Source organism: Myripristis murdjan, chromosome 18, assembly GCF_902150065.1.
Source record: "Myripristis murdjan chromosome 18, fMyrMur1.1, whole genome shotgun sequence".
NCBI lineage: Eukaryota > Metazoa > Chordata > Actinopteri > Holocentriformes > Holocentridae > Myripristis > Myripristis murdjan.
Window position 1 is genome coordinate 24,711,996 of NC_043997.1, and position 24,796 is coordinate 24,736,791.

At 41.4% G+C, this 24,796-nt stretch overlaps 1 protein-coding gene across 1 annotated transcript in view; it reads right to left on the reverse strand.

Annotated features, from left to right (window-relative positions):
* Window positions 1–24,796, reverse strand: part of nrxn2b (neurexin 2b) — an 801,338-nt gene that overhangs the window by 399,301 nt on the left and 377,241 nt on the right. Inside the window, exons 7-10 of the mRNA XM_030076071.1 lie at window positions 22,699–23,137; window positions 19,347–19,730; window positions 15,317–15,520; window positions 11,260–11,286 (exon numbers count right to left, since the gene is read on the reverse strand). Of these exons, the coding sequence (XP_029931931.1) occupies window positions 11,260–11,286; window positions 15,317–15,520; window positions 19,347–19,730; window positions 22,699–23,137 (1,054 nt within the window). The remainder of the gene's footprint in view (window positions 1–11,259; window positions 11,287–15,316; window positions 15,521–19,346; window positions 19,731–22,698; window positions 23,138–24,796) is intronic.

Consider the following 24,796-nt stretch of genomic DNA (forward strand, 5'->3'; position numbering starts at 1 on the left):
TTTTTAGAGCCCACTGCCCTCCCTCTTTTGCTTCAACAACACCCTTCTCTGTTGTGGGGGAAAATGGGGTTGGCTGTCTCATGGGTTGACTATATCTCGCTCTCTAGAGGGCGCTACTCAAAACTTTATGGGAGCAAAATCTTCAGCACGGGGTTCAGAGTTCACCCATGTGGTCATTTCACCACATCATTATGGTGAAAGGACTTTTAATGTTTTTCGTATCAAACCACATTTTCAACTTTTTTTTCTAGGCTTTTCTGCTAGTAGTCTATCTATAGTAGAGTGTATTTCTGGGGTTGATCATCATCACTTTTTTGACAATGACAATGACAATGACATGACAAAACGACAAAAAAATGTGAATTTTGTGGGAATAATTGTTAGCTGATTTTGAATGTTGGCTTATTGTTCATACCTCACAGCCTACGCCTAACATCATGAAATGAAATCAAAAAAGGATGCTGTTTTTGAGGAATTGTGAAGAAAGTAGAAGCGAGATAACCAACCCCGCTCTCCCCTATTTGCCTTTACTGCAGCTGCAATCTTCACCGACCCTCCTGGCTTCTGCTTTTTACCCACAAACTCCACTGCTTTCTTCAGATCGCCCTCTTTTCTCACTTTTTCTCTCGCTTTCCAGAAAGTGATCCCCAGGGCAGCCCCTGATTTGTGATTTGAACCGCATTTCCCGGCATCCTACGGTGGAAGGGGCATGATCCCTTGGGATAGCCATCAGTCCTGTGAGGGAGTATGAGTCTGGACAGCACCAGGCTGCTACCGGTTCTCGCATTAGAGTCTCTGTAATGAGACCACATCTAAGCTGTCACCGCTGCCACGTGGGGCTGAAAGGGAGCAGAGTGATCATGATGTGAGAGTATGGAGGCGAGGCGGCCACGTCCCCCTTCAACACAAAGGTCCCGTCCTCTGTGCACTTGAGGAGATCAGAGCAGCTTATACAGCTGTGCTCAGTGTGGTGAGGCAACTCCACGAAGAATAGATGCAAGGGACGCTTGCCCTTTCATGTGGATGTGGACCTTTGTACTGATGATGAGACAAATGGGAAAAGCTTTAGCACTTCTCCACATGTCACTTTATTGGTCAAATAGGAACTTTGCATTTGAGAGCACCACTTTGAGAATTTTTAATGACTTTCTTCTTCCTTTCATTTGTAAGTACGAATTCACTGCAGGGCCCATTGCAAATTCAACTGCATTGGATTTGTGGGTCTTTACACCGGGCCAATGTAACAGGCTCCAGTTTGTGCTATTTTGTACCAAGGCATAACTCTTTTTGGTGAAAAAAAAAAAAAAACAAACCTTGGAGAATGAATGAAAAGCTCCAGTGTTGAAGATTTGCACTTGTTGAAAATGGAGGGTTCTTTGAATCATTATTTGATTATACATATAACTACTCCCCTGACAAAATATTCCTCTTGTTCTGTGTGTACCACAGTCAGGTCATTTCCAAAAGGCCTCAGGGCATTAGGGAACCTGTGGATCTGAATGTCTGCAGTCCAAATTTTCACAACATGTTCACAGCGTGCACTACCAAGAAAAGGCAGCAGTATACTTGCATTGCAACATCTTGCAATGCAGAGCACTGATTTGAGTTATTTCGGTGTTCTCTTTGCAAGCCCATTGGCTGAATTTTGTCTTATTTCTTTTGTAGTGCTTTGACCTGCACCTGCTTGCTAAATTCCGCTGAATATCCTCGTTAAGAGTTTTATTTTTCTATACTGTCGAATAAGCCTTGCATTTGACCACCAATAACACAGTAGGTTTCATTTAGTTTCACCGACTGTCCTGTATAATGTTAGTCTGCGGAACTGTCCTATTATTCTGATGTAGCCTACAACCGTATTCAGTTTTGACGTCATAAAGGACACAGTTTTCTGCTGTTTCTCTGAAATCAATTCAGTGAGTGCACGTGGAAAAGAATTGCCTAGATGTAGTGCAGAATTGTTAAAACTGCCAACAGTATAATACAGAAGTAAACCCTCTTTCTCTCTTTCTTTCTCTCTTGCCTCCCCAAACGCACATTACCTTTTGACTATCCTGCAACGCTGTTCCCTGACATGTTTGCCGGTGCCTCTTTCATCATTTCACCTTGTGTCCTTCCAGGTGTACTGCTGTCTTAATGCTCTGAGCACAACAAGACTTACAGGAATGCACCAGCAATCTATGTTAGCCAGTCATTCACCCCATGAAGGACGAGAACAGGTAGACATGAGAACATTGAAGTGGACAATTCGCATTAGACAAAGAAACAGCAAGGCAATCTTCTCTGCCAGGTCATGTGTAGTGGGCAGATTGCCCGAGGTGCCTTAAGTTAAGAGAGTGAGAGCAGGAAGAGACAGGAAATAGAGAGAGAGAGAGAGAGAGAGAGAGAGAGAGAGAGAGAGAGAGAGAGGAGTAAATGGAGGGAGAAAAACTAAGGTACAGTGCTGTTCTCATTACATATCCTTCATTCGCTCAACTTTACTTGTAACCCCCATCTCCCTTGATTTTCTCTTTCTCCTATTCTCTTGCCACTTGTTCATCTGTCATTGGTTGTCAGTGTCTTTCCCCACTCAGCCTCCCCCTGCTCCACATTGTCTATTTAACCCCCATTTCTTCAGCTTCTTTCTCTTCTAGGTTCAACGACAAATAAAAGGGGCTTCGACAAGGAGACAGTTGCAGAAATTTCTAGGCTGTTAAACATTGAATCGGAGTAGAGCTTTGCCTTAAAAATAGCTAAATAAATAAATAAGACTAAGCTCTCTAAGGTCAGTTTTTCCACATCGTTCCATAGACCATCACCTTCCCAGCATGTCCTTTAGCTGGAGGACTGCCCTTTCATTTCAGGGTACTTGGCAATAACATCCCCTCTGTTCACTTCTGTAGTTCCAAGCCAAAAAACAAAAACAGGGGAAATGCATTGTACTATTATGAGTTGTTATTTCACAGTAAAAAACTTAACGGTAATTTGCATCAATTTCCTCATCTGGGAAGTGCTTTTTTGTCTGAGAAATTGTTTTATTAGGGATGCGATATGCAAAGGATAGAAATGACAGTGACATCTACTGATTATGCATGTTGTTTTGTTACAAAGACCTTGTCATCTCCCAAGGCAATTGGCTAAGGTAGTGTTTGCCGCTGCTACATTGCACACTGGCACATGGCTGGTGCCCTACTTGGTTCAAAATTTTACCCCTGCATTATAAAGGAGTGCTCAGTAGAGCTGGAGTGTGCGATGGTGTGCCATCCTGCAGAAATGCTGTGTTTATATACAAGAAGTTCTACCACGGCCAAAAGGTAGAGTGATAATACTGCAGTTTGCATAAAGTAAACATTTGCATACACACATATGGATAAACACAGACTCATATACTATTAATCATGCATGCATGCCCGCGCACGGGCACGCACACACACACAAACACACACACATTTGCCCAAGCACATTCCATTTCAGCTCCAGTTGTTAAAATGCTCTGATTACATATTCCTTTGAAGTTTATATAGGCTTCAAAGCACTTCTTTATTAGGTCATTTCTGTTTAACATTTTAAGAGGCATTTGGTTCATTCCCATTAAAACATGCACAGAGCAAAATATGATAAAAATGTAGGAAAATTAAACAAGGCAACATCTATGGACAAGACAGTGGTATTTGTGCATGTTTTTTTTTTTTTTTTTTTTTTTTAAATATGTGTTTGTTTGTAACAACACACTGCTTCCTAGCAGCTGTCTGGGGGTGGCTAATGTCTTACGTGCTTACATATGTTGTGGCTGCACCATAGAGACTCAAAAGACAAACTAAATCTCACTGGTGTTTGGTTGTGCACTAATAAGACACAACAAGACTTTATAGTATTTAACTATTGGAAAATGCACAGTTAATTTCTGCTGTCCTGCACTGAATGAGACGGTCGCCTTAAATCTATATATAAAATGAATAACCATTTCCTATGGTGCACAAATGGAAGGCATTATGTTAATAACATACCCCTCTTGTTGGCTCATTGCACTGCATTTGGCCTGGAGTTTTGCAGGATAAAATGAACATTAAATAAAAAACGCTGCCCTCCGTTGGAGCATTAAATTGCCTTGAAAAACCAAATTCCCAACCAAGCATTTCTAAAATAAAACATATATATTTAAACCCCGGCATGTTCCCAAACTGTTGAGGGCGACTGCTCCTGCCTACTGTATATCCATCTTTGATATCTATTTGGCTGAGCTTGGTCATGATGACTCAGAATTTAAGTGAGTGATAAGAAACTCATTGAAATTCAATACTGTGATTCACAGGCAAAGCACGAGAGCCACCTGCTCAGGGCGGCAGGTAAGGACCAGTTCAATATACTGTAAATTAGACTGCACAGACCATCCACTCACATATAAAATGATCATGACAGCTTCCAACACCTGCTTTTCTGAACACGTGCTTTATGTTTATAGATAAAGCGGTTACAGTGCCACTGAACCGCACCACTTATTTCAATAGTCGTGACTGGGCATTAAAAAAAGCACGGAGGAGGAGTCTGACACCTGACAGCCAGGGTGGAAGTACTGTTAAGATTGAGGAGAGGTGACACCTACAGTGACAGAAATACAGCGTGTTTGTCAGTGTATGTGTGTGTGGGCAATGTCTCGGCAACAGTCATTTTTTTCTGCCCACAATGTGTCAGATGATGCCTGCATCTGTGAACATGAGTCTGTGTGTCTCTGTGGGTGTGTGTCTGTGCGTGTTTGTGAGGGAGAAAGCTTATCTACTAGTAATTTCACTAATTACTGTGCTACAGTCTTTGAGTAGCACGGTGTTTCTTAACTTGTAATTACTCCATTAAAGGTTATATGGAGTTGCTCAGTGGAAAATGGTACTGAGGTACTTCTAAATGAAAACCAATATGATTTTTGAACATGCTCTGAAAAGGATTGATTTCTCAAGGTTGGTTGGGTAATTAATTTGAAATCCATGTTTTTGGCTTTAGGTTCTTGGTTGTTAGAACAAGGATCCATGGCTTGATGCTTGGATTACAACAGAACCTCAAAAGAATCTGAGTACTGTTGAGTACATTTTGCAAAATCTCACTAAATTTAACTGAGACTGAGAGTCCCATTTCAATACCTATTTTGTTATTAGCCAAAACTACATACTAAAACTACTACTACAAAGCAATCATAATCTACTTTTTTCACCAAGAAATTGCTACACCTAATAACTTAATTGTCATAGGTCTTACTTCATAAAAGTCAATATCATAAGTTCTATATCTTTTTTTTTTTTAATTAATGATCTACATTTAGCTGAAAATGTATCACTTGTTTCTGAGTAAAATAAACAGCATATGTATTATACAATAGACAGTAGTAAAGATGGAGGAAAACATGAGGACTGATCATCAAAGACTGGGAAAAGTCAAATTTTCCTATGATAGCTTTACTTATTATTATTGTTGTTGTTGTCGTTGTTTTCTTTGTTCTGCCTAAGTGACTGCAACAACTGCCAATACTATCACCACTGCAATGGCAACCACTGAGTCTGAGAGAAAGTTTTCCACTCTATAAAAAGGACTTTTTCATAAAACACCATGCAGCGACTGAATGTCCTTGCCATATTATTAAATAAGCAGCAAGGTTATGGAGAAGTTTGACATGAAATACCGCTGTGTAACCTTCCTTTTCAATAAGGGGACATCACTGTTGAGTCAATATTTTGTCTAGCAGATTATTATAGGCTGTGGGTCATATAGTATCGTCTGCATTCTTATTCTTACTGCAGTGACAGTGAACACCAACAGTGAACATGCCATTCACTGCCGGTGTTGGCAATCACACACCTGCTGTTGGTCTAGGTCATTTCATGACGTTGAGTGTTCCTTTTCGACTATCAAAAGTAAATGGAACTTTCAGAAGCACTCCATTAAAAATCTCAGTCCTCTGTGATTTTAAATGGGTCTTCTTGCTTCAATTTTCCCATTATATGGCTGAACTCTGTGATCTTTTTCTCTGTAAAACACTGTAAAACTGCAGTCAAAAGCCAAGTCAATAGTCAGTCAAATCAAAATAGTTGTGTGGAACAGGCAATTTCAACCACCTACTTTCTAAAAATTATTATTATCATTATTGTTATTAGCGGCCTAATGTAGCTTTTTACATTATATAACATTAAAATTATGGCTGAATAACAACCACAGGAATAATCAGATTTGCCAATTACACAAGCCTCTGTAATTCAAATGAACCACCAGTTTTCTACCGAGAAGTGACTGTTGCGAGACGTCACAGTGATTCATTCTATTTGTTTGTCCAAGTTGCACAGTTCTGCCGTTTGTCCTTGCAGTTTGTTGCTTGGGTGCAGCCGTCTAATGATAGTGCATGTTTACAGAAGTATTGTAAAGTCAAGGCTTCATATTACTAACATAAACCTGGAAGTCATTTTAAGTATCACCTCCTGAGCAGGGGCAAAATCAGGTTCCATGACCTTTATCTGGATCTGTGTTGTTGCCAGTGGAAACAAATTCTTACAGCTGAAAATGTTGGTGTGGTTTTGTGGGGTTTGGAGCAGACATATGTACTAAACTGAATATGACTCTACGCCTGTGAAGTCGACTCAACTAAATGATATTTTTACATGGTGGGAGCCACAAATGGCAGTGAGACATAACTCTGCAGTTTTAGGGCATCAGCACTTAGAATTAGGGCTGAAACTATTCCTCAAGGAACCCAAGAAATTTGATTCTAAAAAATCCTCAAACCAAATTCTCTGCCTTGAACTTTTGTTTCATCAACAGAGCTCTTTACAGTGGGCTTTGGAGCAGGTCCAAGCTCTATTCAGTAAAAGTGAGCATTGGGCGAAGGTAAATTATTATGTTATCATAATGTGTTCAAATGTTATTTTGTAAAAGTTTCGTTTTTGTCAAGAAACTTGAATAAATGCAGTTGTTTGAAGTTTTTGAAAATTATTGATGTTTTCACAGCAATATAAAATAGATATTAGAGACAGAATTATGACCTGTTTATCTCCCTAATACTAATTCTAACCAATAGCTTATAATATGCAATGGTTTTGTTTGGAATGATATTTTTGTATTATTAAAATATGTAATAAAAATGCAGGTTTTTTCCTAAAAGGAAACAAGGTAATTGTTCATTTTAAGACATTTTAAAATAGTGTTCTTTCTTTTGTATATTTACCATTAGTCTTCAGTAAAACACAAAACTATTTCGTATCTGTCTACTCCATTAATCAATGGCATCATCGGAAGAATATTGTATTACTAAAATAAACAATAGCTGCAGCACTACCCAGAATCATGCATGTCACTAAGCAACACATTTGTGTTCACCAACTCAGCCATTCTGTGGTTGCTTGACACCAAAGGACACAAAAGGGAAAAAACTGAAATGAAAATATTATATGGATATTTATTATGAATATTTCTTCAGGGTATGCCGGCATGATTCAGTTTCCCTGTGTATGGTGGCTATCATTGCTCTACCTGAAAATAAAGGTGCTTGGGAGTAATTTGTTACTGTTTATGTCTTGTCAGGAAGTGCATATGTATACATGTGTGTACAGTATGTGTGCCTGTGTTTTGCAACGAGCAGTCACAGGTGGACAGGCCAAAGGGTGTGACATTAGCAGACGGGGTGTCGGCACTCCACATGCTAGCCATATGTCACACCAAATCTCATCTGATCCAGCGCTAAGGGAAGGTGCTACTGGCAGTTAAAAGGCCACTTTCCAGACAGATATCAAGGCCAGCGCCCTGACCTGAATGGATCTGAGGGCTCCACATCATATCCAGTCGCATTAAGGCAGCAGAGTGCGGTCAATCCAAGCAAGACGCCGCAATATACAGAGTGGGAGATTGGTGTGTTCCTGTTTCTGTGTAGCCTCCTCAGTCTGATTTAGCAGGTTATTCCAAAATCCAAGAAAATCAAATGTACTGATATTGGTAATAGTAGGAGCAGTACTGTTGGTTGCAATCTGAGCAACAGAGGAAGAAAGCGGTATGCTAATGCAATTGTGGTGTTAGCATACCGAATGCTCCAAATACAAAGTCCAAATCACTCTACTTGTAGTCTTCTGTTACTGTATTTACTAATACACTCCTTATACCTGTCATGTTGTTTTGTGCGTCAGAAGATTCTTCATTAATTTGTTGTTAAAGAGCGACTAAAGCAAACCCAAATCTGTGTGAAGCCTGACATCTAATGGTGAAATGGTGGGTGTCTGGTCTTTGGTGGCAGGTGAAGTCACAACCCACAGAGAACAACATGTGGTGACCTCATCTGCCATCAAAGACCAAGCACCCCTTTTTGCCAACAGAGATCTGGGTTGGATTGGGGGTTTGGTTATTCTTTATCATGGTGCACAGAACTGAAAGTAACTTTAAACTTCATGTTGGAAGGGTAGAGTGGTCATGATTCACTTGGGAATCTAAAAGGGGCCTTTCAAGGGGCATAATGAAACAGGGTTTCCTCAGGGTTCTCCAGAAACTGTAAAGCTACACTGAACTGATAATACATGGGCACATTTTTGGCAAAAGTAGTAATAATAGTTATAGTAATAATAGTAATAATCATCATCATCATCACAGGCAATGAGTCGTACTAACTGATAAATCTGACAGTTGGAAGTTGATGAAACAGTCACTGCTTCCATCGCTGTCATCTTAGTCTCATCGCTTTCACTGACTAATAATTTAAAAGTATTATATGTTTTCCATAATGTGTATTATAGGCATTTATTGTTAACAAGAAAGAATTCTGCTGGCTACCAACTGGATTAAATGTATAAAAGAAGTGCACCTAACCAATTTTCTTGTCTCTGATCGGCTGATGTTGAACCATTGCCAGCCAGGCTTACTCCTGATCAAGCATGGCTAGGTTTCCATCTGACAAACTGTTTTTAGTAGTAAAAGATTCATCAACAAAAACTGCTGACAAATTTTGCCCTTCATTTTCCCGTGTATAATCAGCTTTAGATATAAGCCTTTAATGTTCCCGATGTAAAATCAGCGTACTTTTTTTTTTCTCGATAATGCTGTTTTAGAATTTTTCTAAATGTATATTTTGTGACGCAGAAATATGATATGAGTTTGTGGAGTTTGTCTTAGTTGTTACAGAAACTGATATATAGGTGGACATGGGAAAACTTGCATTTGATGAGCACGCAGAGAGACCTTGGTAAACTGATTTTCATACTTGAGTTCAAAGTTTCAGTTACTATAGGGCTAAGTAGGATGAATCAGCTGTGAAGTCAGGACATTAAATAAATTCCTGACTGTAACTCTGCCCTGCACTGCGCTCTCTCTTTCAGTCTCTCTTTTATACACACCCACACTCATATTTTGGTGTCTTTTATATATTGTTGTGTGTAACTGAAGGACCGTGAAGCAGGTCGACTGCTGCAAAAGGGTGCTCAGCCAACCGAAAAAAGCAAAGGTTAAATATAATATTCCTCACAGAACTCCTGACACCTTGTATAGCAAAGTCCATGACAGATTATTACTTGAGCAGGACTGGTAAATTGACCACATCAGTGTTTTACACAAAAATTGAATTTGAGAAACAGTAAACATCACAGGGCATTTCAGTTATAGTGGCAATGCATTGACAAAAAAAGAACAGCTCGCCTACAGAACTTGAAAAAACGCTGCTGGCTCACCTTTCATTTCTAACTGCATAGCTTTACATCAAAAATTCAACAAATAAAAGTCACACACATACAAACCACACCGATGTAAATCATAATATAAGGTGCTGTAATCCAAAATCAAATCCATCTCTTATAAATTGAAATATAGTTTAGAGCCCTCTGGTGGAAAAAATACTGTCTCCATCTCTCCCTAACTGCAAGGAGATCGCCTATCATTCTTTGAGCTTGTAGGACATCTAGTGTTCACAAAGGGGTATGGTCATTTTCTGAACCAAAGCAGGGATTACTTGAAGGTGTGTCAGGCCAGTGGCACTGCGCATAATAAGCACTATAATTTGTCATCAGTTTTTTGGGGGTTGATATGGACTGCACTGATTTCAGTTCAACTGCAGAGACATGATGCACACAGAGGCCCTGACCCTAAAACTGATTCTGACTTTAACCCTACACCCAGTGTCTAACACTCAACTAACCTGAACATTAACCTTTACATTAGGTAGACCAATTCCAATTCTTTTTACTGCCTCACAGCACAAAATAACCATAATAAAAAGGGACATTACAGAAGCCTGTTGAAACCTATTGATGCCGTTGCAATTGCTTGGTTACTGAGAGAGGCTGATTAAAAAAAAAAAAAAAAAAGCAGAGAGGAGGAACTAATCAGTGAAATCACCTGGTGTAGTTTCTAGTTGGAATGAAAACCTGCAGACTCTCAGCTGTCCATGGCACATGGTTGTCTACCTCTGCACTAATCCTAATCAACTAGCCTCCTGTATACATAAGGACACTTAAAATGTCTTTCTATCCTTGTGAGGACTTATGGCCTGCATAAAGACACAAGTGCAAGAACACACGCAAGCACACACACAGACACGTGGCAAGCACCAGGTTTTCTCCACTTTTGTCACCATGGCTGGCAGCACTTACCTGTAGTTGTTCAACTGTCAGTGGCCATGATAGAAATAACAGTTTGCTATAATTCTGTCAGTGTGGGGTGGACAAACATTAGCTTGCTCAGAAAACAAGCACACACCAGGTGGTGCCGTCTCTCACCGGATAAGCAATTAGCTTTCTGGGGACCGAGCTACAGTTTGTCCCACATAGAAAACAAGCAACACCTGTGTGTGCAGCCGAGTGAGGCTGAGACTTAGCGCTGCATAACAGAAAACAGGAATCGGAGTGTCAAGTTGCCCTTTTCTGAATACATGTTTTGGAGAAGGTTGATGGGAAAATGAATAGGATGGATAATAAACAGTTGAAAGGCAATGAAATAATTTCACGACAGCAGATTGCTATAGTGAAACATAAATTAAACCCATGACAGGTGGGTGGTATTGAGGAGAAACGGAAATTAAAATGACAAAACTTAACAAATTGAGTATAATACAACTTAGATCATGTTTTGCAAAACTAGGCGGGAAAAGGCATACCAATGGAAGGGTGCAAATGAGAGATAATGATAGAGAAAAGGTGTGTAGTCAAGAAAGAGAATGTGACAAAACAGAGTGGGGTGATGAGACCTGTCACTCAAGAATGAGCAGAAAAGGGCCACAGAATCATACAGACAGATACATGTTACTTTTGGTAAAAAAAAATGCATAGAACCACTTACTGAGGTTACAGTCTATCCTGATACAATCTGGCAGGAGAGAGAGCGAAATGGTGAGATCAAATAAAAAGGGAGAGAGAGAGAGAGAGAGACAGAGAGAGAAAGAGAGAGGAGAAAGGAAAAAGAGAAAAAAAGACATTTTACATCCTTCAAGGTACATTCTGCAGACAACCAAGCAATGCTCTGGGGCCACCATCCGGGGACAGGCTACGAGTCAGGATCACCCTTTTCCTTTTTCCTCCATCCCTCCTTCATTCCCTCCAGTCATCCCTCTTTCTGCCCCAGTGTTCCCAAAGCACAGCAGGAGGCAAGTCCTGCTCAGTTAAATCCATACTTAATATTCCTGACACTGAGCAAAATGTAATGCCAACATACTGACAGTGGTTCTACTTCACTAATCTGTGTTAAAAGCGTAAAAGTGAAATTCTCTGTGCATGATTATGTCAGTATTATATGTGATTACAATGGCAATAATTTTAAAACAAAAGAAAAACAAATCATGAGCTTGGAATCATAATGTGCTAACTACGTGGGGTGCACTTCTAAGATACTGACCCTCAAAGTTTTGACATTAACCTGCAAAATTCCTATGTACTTTTTTTTTTTGGTCCAATCAGCAGCAACCATAAGTCATTCTGTTGGTCTCAAAAACAGAAATGAAGTATACAGGGTCCTGGGATACTGAGGTATGACAGCTGAAACTTACAATAGCAAATAAGTTTGTAGGACACTGTACTGTCATGTCATGGCCCCCGGGTTCTAATGCCTTAATCCCAGCAAGCCCAGAATGGTTATATATTCCTATTTGACATGGTCAATTTCAAATATAACATTTTGTACTAAGACAAGGTTTGCCCCACAGCAACATTTTGACTTAAGTTTCATAACAATGACATTGTACATGGCCAAGAACAGGCCTAAATAGCAGGACACTGATCAGTTGTTTTTGTGAACACCCTTATTAAAATGCCTATTCAATCTTAAGTACTATAGGCCTACTTTAGGCAACGATTTGCACAGTGGTCCCAACAGGGTAACCTGCACCAAACTCGTCACAGTTTATTACAAATTATGTGCTTGTTTAAATAATTCTAAACTCATGAAATGTTCCATGCAAAATTGGGAGGCCTGAGACATTTTTAAATCTAAGTCTACAAGTCTTGACGAGGAGTAAATGTTTCTGGAGTGGTAACAATTTCTGCAAGGCCATTATGCTCACCATGCGAAGAAATATCTGTTCTTGCTGCATCTGCTGTACCATCATTAGAGCAGAAACAGTGTGTCACACCTTTAACTTTACTCCATTTTGCTGGCAATTTGAGATGCACTTGCCTTCTGCAGCACTTTGGGCATGAGAGACCCAACATTGTAAATGACAAGAAAGGGTGATCTGCACAACCCAGCCACATCATGCCTGGTGCACACAAACCACAAGAAATAATACCCTACTGTGTCCCATTTGCTGCTACTAGTGTGACAAAAACACACGGTGTGTGTCATTTTACAAGCTGCCTCACTATATCAGGTTGGGCTGGCAGGGTGGAATGGTGGCAAAAAACCCTTGTCCTTCAACTGTGACTGTAAACATCCACCCTGCTGAAGTGTCCTTAAAGTGTCCCCTGCAACACACTGAATTGTCACCAGCTCTAGGGCTGTTGTTCTGTAGCTGACCCAGACCTCCTTTGTGGGGGCGGCTGGGGTGGAGGGATGATGGTGGTGAAAAGACACCTTCCCTTAGGGGATCGATAGACTATCACATTATTATCATCAAGGCAATCTCACAGTTTTTTTTTTTTTTTTTTAGTTAATATATTGCTATTCTGCCATCTCATGGCCGCAAACTGGATGTGCATGTGGCTGTGTGGCTGGGTTGTGGTCTCGAGCTGTCAACCGCTACAGAATAGTGGACACAAACAGCCAGGGACCAGCCTCACTGTGGAAAGAGGAAGGGGGAATGACACATACACGTCTATTAAAGTTTGCTGTTTGTGGTCAAGAGGAAGAGGCCAAGACCAGGCACAACAGCCATGGTTTTGAAATCTACTTTAGAAATGGAGGAGTTGTCCCCAGCTCAGATGAGTGAAGGTCGCGTCATGACATAAATGTTTTCTAGTGTAAAGCATTTGTTAATGTCCAAATGTATGCTAATGTATTTAGTGTGATGACTGTGAGAGTTCAAGAAAAAGCTTAATAATCTGACTCACTGCATATTGAACAGGTTATCATTATCACCTATCACTAATAAACATCATTAGGGCAAAATCTACCAATTACATCCTTTCCCGATGATTAATTACCAGGATTTTAATTATCGTAATGAGGATTAAAGCTGCAAGAAAGAGCATTAACAGATATTGAAGATTCCCCGCTGATTCTGGGATGTGTTTCACTTTAGCTGTTAATTAATTTCCTTGCAAACAAGCTACAAGTATAATCCTCATCTGGGTCATGGTGCTACTCAACATTGTGTGACTTTTTTTAAAAGCTGCATTGAAGCACAAGGGGAAAGAAGAGGAGGACTTTTGGTAAATGGATATACGAATTCATTTGGGGACATTAGCGCTATAGATTAGCATTTAGCCTCATTAGCTATGATAAATGATGTGCCAGGCTGGGGGATTGTGAGCACCCTGTTTGAGTGAGAGTGACTATTTGTGTGAGTGTGTGTGCAGCTTGGGGACAACCATAGCCGTGAGCTGGTCTCTCTGACTGTTTGATCCGAGGGCCGCAGACATACAGGCCTTTGAAGGGATGAAAAGTTCCATCTTCTGAGCCTTGGCCAGGTGGGGTGTGTGTGAGAGAGAGAGAGAGGCAGAGATGAAAGAAGAGATAGATAGATCATAGGGATGGCCACCTTCTTTTACCCCACCACCCCACTTCCTATCGCTGTGGTGGCCCAAACTCCTGTATCCAAGGATGTACCTCCTCCCTGCTACTCCCCTGTTCTCTGCCGAAACCCCTATCCTTTAATAGATCAGAACAGACTAAGAGGGGTTGGAGCTGGAAGGTCACACCCATTTGCCAGGAGTACTTTGTAATTGTAATAAATCAAAAGTTATCATTCATAATGCAAATCAAAGCTTTTGCACTCATGCATTGAGCTATGATGGAAATGCATTCATCTATTCTATGAAAATCACCCATCTTAAGAGCCCATCTCTCTGTATTAGTTCAATTACCTTTTCTCTGCCAATATCACCTCTAAGATCTCTCTGCGCATTCCCTTCTACTTTGAAAACATCTCTGACCTTGGTCTCAGCCCAGCATCGTGTAACCCTCCCCCGCCTCCCGGCAAATCAGTGAGGCCCCCTTTATCCTCAACAAAGTCCACAAAAAAAGGGAAGCAGAGGAGAGCCATCAGAGGAGGGGAGACAGGTGTAAGACCACCACAGACTTTCTCGAGACAGGCCAGTGGGTTAAGGCTCAGGGTCGGGGTAGAGATAGTGTTAGAGATAGAGCTTCCTAACAAGAGGATGAGGAGCTGCTGTGGGGCTGAATGGAGACCAAAGAGAAGGGGAGAGCTTGCGTAAGGGATGGGTGGGCCACCTGAGGTGTGGTCAATAGGTGTTTCAAACAGACCAAAGATGCAACAGAAATGACCACTGGGTGGATTCCCACAGAATGAAATGAGTTTTTTTTTTTTTTTTAGGGTTACCTTCACAGTTTGAATTTTAGTATTTTGTCTGCAGCAAGCTCTTATAAAAATATAGGGGATATGAGTCTTCATTTGTACCTCAGTTATCCCAAAGAAGTAGCATTTTTGGAATTCTTCAGAAAAACCAATGGGTAGCGATGGCCATAAGCTAAGTATTTGAAATTAAAAATGCTAGCCTTCCAGCTAAGCCTTTTAATGGCCACTGAGGGACAAATTTAGAGGCTTTTTTCCCTCCAATAATCCAACAAAGGCAACACCAATGGAATAAAATTCAAAATGCAAAGCTGTCCTGTTGACCTCAGAGCCAGGAATATGTTGTTAAAAACAGAGGATGGGAGTGTTAGTGTTGAGAAAGGGAAATGATGGCAGAAGGGGAAGATGACAGGGATGTCCACGGTGGCCTACCAAGATTTACGGTTAGCTTGACACGGCCCCCGTCCAGCTCCAGTCGCAGGGTGTCCGCTGACTCCTTGGACGTGGTGGCCATGAGCAAGCCGTAAGCCCGCTGAGACATGAAGCGCAACGCCACGTCCTCGGCCTCTGTGTGCATGGTGACAGGCATGATGATCTTCAGGTACATGCTGCCATCGTAACTCAGCACCGTCGCCTCTGGACGGGGGTAGAAGGGAAGACAGAAGGATGTATGAGGGAACATAACATTGGACAGGCACTGCAGTCACAGCATTTGGATAGTCACAAGCAGTGTTTGAAACACTGGCCAACCCGCCAAATAATGCAGATAAAAATGAACTCTGGCGGGTAACGTAAAATTAACAGCCAATTTAGCGGGTGAACTTGATTAACCAAGCCCTATACAGACTTTAAAAATCACACCATCAGTGATCACACCAGCTTGCTGCCCAGTTTATATCAGGACTTAAAGGCCAAAGTATTTTATTTATTTATTTGTTTTTACATATTGGATGCATCATAGGTTGCCCGTTCATTTGTTGAAGAGATGGAGGTTCTGACTTGTATTTCATTGGTGGGGTTAATTGACTTCACTGGAAATGAGTTTTGGATTTATTCTGTCTATTGTGTTGTGTATTGTTTACCTGTCCATGACCTGCAAATGGAAAGTGGTTATCTAATGCAAAGCCTCTCCCCTCATTGTTTGAGATTAATGTATTTCGTACATGAATTAGGTTTTGTTTAGTTGTTGTCCAGTAGTCCAAAATAAAGAGACCTCTCCATACATTTAGATGTTAAAAAAATGTGCAATTTCAAATCTTGTGTTTCAAATTCGGTAATGGGGGAGCATTTCAGTCACGAGCTGTGTGAAACCCATGTCCAACAACAGACCTATCTAATACCATTTTGGCTGGTAACTTAAAAATCTAGTGGCCATAATGGCTGGTGATTGAAACAGTTTCATTTCAGTTTCAATCACAGCTTACAAGTGACTGCACCGTTCAGGACATCTTGAGAAACGCCTCTGATACTGGCATCAGGAATATATTTAGATCCAGGTTTAATAAAATGATTCAGGGAGCAGCCAGGCACAACAACAGAGGATCTCAACCTTTATTGAGGTGCCTGTACATGGCATTTGATTGCCATTTTATTGTGTGTTCTTCCTGCACTGGGACTATGGATGAAAAAATACTTCTATAGCAAAATCTAGAAGAACGGTGCTGAGAATGGTCCCAGTCAAATAAAACCTAACTCAAGTAAAATAAAATAAATTAAACTATACTCAAGTATGTTGACACAGATTGTCAGTGTCAGTGCGTCCTGTCATATTAACATCTCTTCAAAGTCAAATTGTTTGTTGGGAGGATGTGGCACTTGCATTACCTTTGCCCTCATGACTCCAAATTTATCTCATAGTTGTTTATTGCTTTGTTTTTTCCCATTAAAGCAGTGAAAAAACAAAATCAGGCAAAAATCAGAATTTATCTTTTTCAGTGTCACATATAAAGAAATAATCCACATAACGAGAGCATTCAGTCAAGACTAATGCTTCCTCTGAGCCGTGTGCATCTGGGCAAGATCTAGTAATTTATCACATTGACCAAATAATAATATCATAAGTCACTGCTCCACTTGTCCTCAGAAATTTAGTGGATATAAGGAGGTCTGAATGGTTTTGATGACAAATGATTCTCGATACAGGGGCTTTGCTGCGGCTTAGGCACACAGTGAGTGGGGTTTTTATCAAACAGTAAATGTGTTTCAACCTCCCTACAGCACCAATTTAGGTATACAACTGAAACATTTTCACCTCAAGTAACACAAAGAGAGCAAACATAAAGCATATACAGAAGACTGAATGCAAAAAACAGGTATATTCCAACCAGTCCCTGGTGTTAACTTCGCCACAAGCTTAAAAAAAAACAACAACAAATGAACACAAAAAGCAAAATGCAGCTTTTTTCGGAAACACCCTTGTTCACATAGGCACAGTGCTGAGTTACTCTCTCTAGACACAGTCTGGCCATAAATAGAATGCTGTGTAGAGTGACAGTTGCCTGAGGATTGCTCTTATTTTGCAGTGTGGGTTGATATGTGTCACCATGGGCTAACATGAGTCACTATGACGGGGTACTTCTAACAGTTATGTTTCGGAGCGCAAACAAAAAATGTGATCCTAAAACATGCATAAAAATCCCTGTTATGGGTAGTCAAGCAGGTGAACAGTGTGGCCTACAGGTAGGGAATACACACTTCATGAAAAGCCCTACTCAGCATATATGAAAGTGTGGAAAAAATGCCAGTGGGACACTATTAAGGGGTCAGTCTCCTGGTAAATGTTATCATTTAGTCATAACAGCAATCCACAATGAAAAAAAGGATATTAATTATTGCCATAATACCTGCACAAACATTGTCAAAAGTGGTAAGCTTTGGATATTATTAATTTCATGGAAGAGTAGATTGGAGGAACTAATAGTATCCCTGACGTAGCATCTAATAATACATAAGCTTGATATATTTTTTAACTCCACTCTTGTCAATATCACTGATTATCTTTAAACGTTGATTTGTCTACTATCTACTGGCACAGAGGAATGTAGGATTACATATGAAAATATGGTTCAAAACTGTCCTTCATGTGGCACAAAGGCCCACTAGGTGGCAGAAGAGCACCACAAAAATAATTTTTGTCATGTGAGCCTTCAGAGACAAAACAGTTATAAAACCACCCTTGTCTTCAAAAATAAAGACATTTCATTTTCTTCCTCCACTGTCCTGATTTCACTCGAATCTCTCCTTCCCTCATTACTCTTCTTGTCCCTCAAAATCCCATGCTGTCATGGCACTCTCACCCCCACAGGCTTGTGGAGACAAATCATGAAGGCAGGCACCCGGAGCTAATTGGGATGAATCAGACGGACGTGGGTGCTATTTGCCTACTTCACCTCACCTCGCCGCAGCGTACGCGCCACCTGGGTTTGCGTGACTGGCACAGATGGCGGCAGTAGGCCCGGCTGCTCTGCCTCACTGTTGCCAGCCTCTCGGCGTCTCAGCCCTGATTCCCTCCTGCCTGCTGCCAGCCAGCGGGCCCAAATGCCACCCAGCCTTGGGGTGGCATTTGGTTCACACAAAGCTCCCTGTAGAGCTCTTGCTCCTACTATATGGCAGCTGGTTGATTGTGTCAAACACAACGCTCCATGTTGTCTAATGTCTCCCTGTGTTGAAACGCTCTCTTGACACTTGTTTGGCTAGCTCCGGCTCATAGGCTGGAATGTTCACTCCGAACGTTTCAAAGTAGTGAAGTGCAAACTGTGTCATTTTCAACTCTGTGCCTAGTTTGGAATGGCATTCAGTAATGTTACTTGCATTTCTCAAGCTGTTTGGTTAATAGCACATATTGACACATTGTTAAGACTTAAATACAGTGTTGTGTTCAAGTGACACGGCACTGTGGGTGTTTGTGAAATGTAATTTTGTGCTGTGTTTAGACTGCCTAAATACTGGATGGTAATGCCAGAAGTCAAAAGTGAATCAACTCAGCAATTATTACATTTCTCACAAGTTGTTGCATTTCTGTCACATTGCACAGGAATGGTGACACAACAGAAAGTGTTGAAGCTCACTGTTTCTTGTGGTGTTTCTTGCATGTTACTGTATTTCTCTAAGTCTGCTGCAGTAATCGTGCCACCTTGAAATGCAATCAACCGTCAAATCACAGACTCGGGGCTGCTTTTGTAGAGAGCATCATTAAAGAAAGTCCAGATACTCTTGGAAGAAAATAAATATATCCAGGCAAAGCAAACATGGCACCCCATTCATGGCAACGTTTTTTTTTTTTGTTTTTTTTTTTTTGCTGAAGCTGCTTCATCACATATGTTGAAAAGTACCACAAGTATGCTATTCCAAACATACTGAAAATGAGAAATGGCCTACTTTAGAGTGGGGTAAGGTCTCTGTTTCAGCGAAGTATACTGGAACCCTGATAGCTTTAATCAGTGCACACACCCAACTTCCTCACCTATCTCACAGTTGCCTCCCAGGTATCCGGTGCCAGTGCAGTCACAGATGTAGCGGTTCCAGCCCTCTTTGCACACGCCTGCATTGCCACAGGGGGCGCTGCTGCACCTCTTCTGGTGCTCGCGGGTGCAGAAGCTGCTGACGCCCGGCGCGCTCTGGATCTCGGCCAGGCGGCGGACGTCACGGCTCTTGCCGTCAATGAACAGGTCGCGGACGCAGCCCACGTAGCCGTAGTTGAGCAGGGCCGTCCACACCTCGGGCGGCAGGATGAGGTCCGACTTGGTCTCGGGGAGCCCGCCAAGGTACATGTCACTGTCCAGGTCCAGGATCTCGCTGCCTTCTGGGGAGCTAAAGGGCATACTGCGGCTGTTGACCGAGATAGAGCCTAAAAGGCAGAAATAAAGATATGAGAGATAGCAGAGGGCAGGAAACAGAGCTTAGCTTTACACTTGTGTTGATGGACATTCATTATTTTGCATCAAAGCCCTCAATGGCTGATATCTCAACCATTTACCCCGCTCAGGTACTGAAGATTTCACAAAATATAATCAAAATCCCTTATTTTTCAAATTAGATTTTTTGGTTGAAACACCCACCATATAATGTTCTGCTCCAAAGTTGTCAACATTCATAAATCATTGAGTTAATATGTGGCTGTGTAAAGCCAGCGTTTCACTGGGGACTATTTTCTGGTGGAGAGACCATATCACTCCACCCAACGTCAAGTCATCAAAACACCACAGTGCTGCTGCTTTTGGGAAAACTAATGTGGACGTCTTTATAACAGTGATGGGATACTGGTGTGACCAAAGTTTGGAGCCTTTGAAAATTAATTTTCATATCATAGCGGAATGAATGCAAACAAACTAGATAAAACATACAAAAAACGATATTCTAAAAATATGACTACCTGCAGTGTGACGTACATAAATTTTATCGATATTATGGTAAACATGCAAAACCACCAATATGGTCATTTAAATCAGGGTGAGTCACAACAGGTAGAACAAAATGACACCCATGAACCTGGTTCAATATGAATTTATCCTCATCTCTATTATATCAGTGAGGGATGATATTAACTGGCCGCAATTCAATTTTTATTAAAAAGCCAATATTGTCCTGATATGTAAGGTAATATACTGGTCTAATCCTAGATTAGTGTATGTGTGCATGGGGCTGCTGGTTTGTGTGTGTATGCATGTTGAAGTCCTAAGTCAGTGAGTGATTCAGTGAGAGCGTAGATGATGAACAGAGAGAGTAAATGACTGAAGAGGTGGGGAGGTGGGTGGAGTGAGTGGATGGGTGAGTGGGTGACTGGATGAATTAAAGAAACAAAAGACAGACTGACGCCAGACAGAGACAGAGAGAATAGATGACAGGAGGGAGGGAGGGAGGGAGAGAAAGAGGGGGAGAGAGAGAAAGAGAGAGGGAGAGGTGTGTTTGTGTGTCTAATGTGTCTATAATAGGCTAAATGGAGGAGAAGGGAAGCAGAATGCAGCAGGGAGTGGGCGAGACAAAAAGCCCTCTCTCTTTCTGTGATTAACGACTCCGTCTTAATTTTCTATTAAAAGCCAATTACAGCAGGGGCAGCAGTGAGATCACACACACACACACACACATACACACACACATACACATACACACACACCTTTCCTGATTACAGGACACCATTAGGAGGAGATATAATGTCCAAGGTGCTTTCCCACCTACAGATCATTCATCACACACCACACACTAAACCATGCAGATGTTCATATTTGCACCCACGTGCTTGAACACACCTTGTCACAGCTGAGGACAACACACAAACACAAAGAATACATTCAAAAGCACCACACCTATTTGCAATTCGTGTCTACCTGTGGTTTAAATGTGCACTAAGGAGCACATGAGTGCCAGAATGGTGACACTGCTAAGTCAGCTCAGTCTCCTTCTCTGTCACTGACAACTCTTTGACATATCTGAATTCTCCTGATCCAGCAAACCACACAATAATAAGTTCAGATACTGCACAATCCGTTGGCACATTTATGGCTTTGCAAGATACAACAAGCGAGCTAAAGGTATTTCAAATCAAATTGTACAGCCATAATCCATATCAGACTGGAATGTGAAATGTGAAATCTTATCTTTGGGCAGATATGTTTTTTCTCAGTGGTGTACCGCCAAAAAATGATCCAAAGGAGATTTTTCCCTTTTTTTGGATTCTGCCTTTGTGAAATGGGAGAGTATAACAGAGTAGTCTGAGCACTTGAAGAGAGTTGTGGATTGTGTGAAAAGTCATATTAGTGGTGTGTTTAAATTTTCATATAAATAGATACTGCTCAATAAACACAACATTTTTGAAAATGACTTTCTCACATTCTGTGTGCTGAGGGTTTGGTAGTGCACATGCACAGCCAAAGTGAAGAATTTGCATGAATTTGCCTCTTGATGCAAAGACAAGAGTCCCCGAAATGAGTGGGAAAATACTGGTAGGTAAAAAAAATATCCCTTTGATCCCTCTGCCGTCAAGGTGCCTTCGAGCAAGGCATTTAACCTTCACTTGCTCTCGCGGGGATGTTCAGTGGCCAACAGCAGAAGGCTCTTGTTGTTCTGGGAAACTCCCAGGTGTGAATGTGTGTAACTGTGTCAAAGCAAAGTAAGGCATTCCTGGAGAACAACAACACACCCAGCCAGGTTTCCCTGGATAAACAGCTTCAAAATCACACAGCTTTAAAGCTGCACTTAGCGACATTTGACCACTAGAGGGTGTGGAGTGCACAAAATCCTTTTGTATACACACAAAGCCACTGCTGCCCCTGGCAGACCACTTGTAGAAACGGAAACTAAAGAAAAAAAAAAAGGTTTTTGATGGAAATGAGGTACCCATTTTACTCTGCAAGGTTCCTGTTGGATTACATGGGTTACCATTTCTCTGTTCTTTTCTTTTCTCTGAGAAGTTGAAAATGTGGTGAAATGGCAGACTCTCAGGTACAAGGTAGGCGCTGAATAACTCGCCTCATGGACAGAACAATAAACCTCTTTTGTCTATGCACGGCTGATTTATAAAGCACATCTGTGATTGGTCTGAAATTTGAATGTGTTTATCTGCAGAATGTGCATTTGAATTTCCAGCTTTGAATGAAGTTGAAGCGGCTTGGAGGTGAAGTGGAGGGCAGAGGAGGAGCATATCATCAGGGAGATACACAAATTTAGAAAGCTCAAACCAGGACATCACAACAGGATGGCTGTGAAACTGTGTGCTGGAAACAGACATACAGTTCTGCTTCTCAAGGGTTCATTTTACGACCAGAAAGAGAAATGTATGGGATATTTAACATAGCTTTAAGATCCTCTGGTATCCTCACCTTTCCTCCCTTCCCTCTGGAAATCCACGTGGCACCACTCCCCATCGTTGACCTTCTTGTTGCTGGTCTTCAGCTTTGTTTTGCCTGAGCCCATGTCGATCAGCAGGTACAGGTACCCATCCAGCAGCTCCATGGCAAAATAATCCGTCTTCAGCTCTCTCCCGGGCTTCTGCTCTTTGGGACCCTGAGGCCGGCCGTGGCTGAACAGGAGGAGGCCGCTGGGCTCCGTGGTGCGGAAGTCGAAAGAGATAGATCCCGTCTTCTTGGTGTTCCACTTGGGCAAGGAGATGTAAGACTCGGGGGTGTCGAAGGTGACGGGGTCCAGGGCGGCCACATCCTCGCACCGAAACACCAGGTCTCCATTCAGGGTGATCTTGGGGTCGCGCTCGATGGCCAGTCGCGACAGTTCCAGCTTGAAATCATTATTTTTGTACACCACCTAGAGAGGAGAGAGGGGAGTGGTTAGTTTAAAAACAGTAGTTCATAATTCTGTGTAAACCGGTGGGATAGCATTTGAAACAGTGCATTTAGTTTTTTATTTAGTGAATGATGAAGATGGACGCTTTGACAGAACTAAAACTAAAGCAAGTAAAGGTTGACAACAACAGAACAAAATAAAAAAATCATTCATTGAATCAGGTGTTTTTTTGTTTTTTTTTTCCATGCATGATAAATGTTGACTTGCATATATACTGATCCTGTCACTGGCCAAATTTGCTTTCCCAGTGATTATCTTTGGCTTGCTACAGTACATACAAGAAGTATCATTCACACTGTAAGACTAAAAAAAGACTAAATCCAAAAAATGAGGTTTTTTAAAATTTCATTAGATTAAATTTTTTGTACACATTTGCACAAACATTTATAGATACAAATTTACATCACATATTCAAAAATCAAGAGTCTCATACATTTTTTATACAAGCTTAAAAGACTGTAGATTCTAATTTGACTTCATATATATTCTCCTCAGTATCACAACCCTTGATAAAGCCAAAAAAAAAATAAGTGTCTCATAAATGTCAGTAAACACGCAGAATAAATGAAATAATTGAAAGGCTCCGGGGGAGATACCCAGTCGTGGGATAAAGTGAATGTCACCTACAATCTTAATGCAAATGTCTCCGCTGGGCTTTTTTGAACTAGCAGTCTATTGTTTCAGCTCAAAGTCTGTGCCTGTGACTCAGTGTGTGTGCATTCACAACAGATTAAGTGCTAAAAGCAAAGGAAATTATTCTTGCTTTTCATAGTTGCAGTCCTCCTTTTATTTGCTGAACACTCTGTGCACAGCATCCTGAGAGGCCATCATCAAGGTAATAGTGTGAAGCAGCTGAGGTTTGTATGGTGCTGCAGGTGCATGTGTGTGCGTGTGTGTGTTTTCGCTCCTGATTGAACTCCTGTTCTGCACTTCACACTCGCAAACCCACACGTATTTTCTGAAGGATGATGAGGGAGGGAAAAAAAAGTCTCACTCAGTCTCACCGAGTCGGGCAGGCAAGACAGATTGCTCTCCAGATTATTGAACATTTGCAGGTTCAATTCCTGCAATACATCCATGTGTCCTGTCAGAGCGCCCTAAAGCAAGACACCGAAACCCATTAGCTGCTCCTTCACTGTTAGCAGATCTGGATTGGGCTGTCAAGAGAGCTGAAGAGCTAAAGGCTAACCTGATGAAGGTGTTAAATTCAGAAAATGACCACGAAGGACCTTCTCGAAACAGAAATGTGTTGCGATTTGAACAAAGACAGGAGAAATGGGAGTCTGACTGCAAAGAAATGACCCCTTAGGTGGTTTGTACAGCAGATTACTGCAACCTATAGTTACATCTGAAAGTTAAGTGACTGTGAATAATGCCATGAAGAGCGACACTGTGTATCACAGTATTAAGAGAGCGATACAGTCCATGTAAGGCGGCTGGTGGGTGGCAGGTGGGTCTTTCACTCAGCCAACCTGAGTTCAAATCTCTCAAGCGACTGTTAACTGACGATAGTTAATGCTTCGTATCCTGAAACCTGACATTTTCCCAACCTGAACCATTACTTGTTGGCAACCGTCTCACTGGCATACAAAAATTTCAAGGCAACTTCTATTTTTCTCT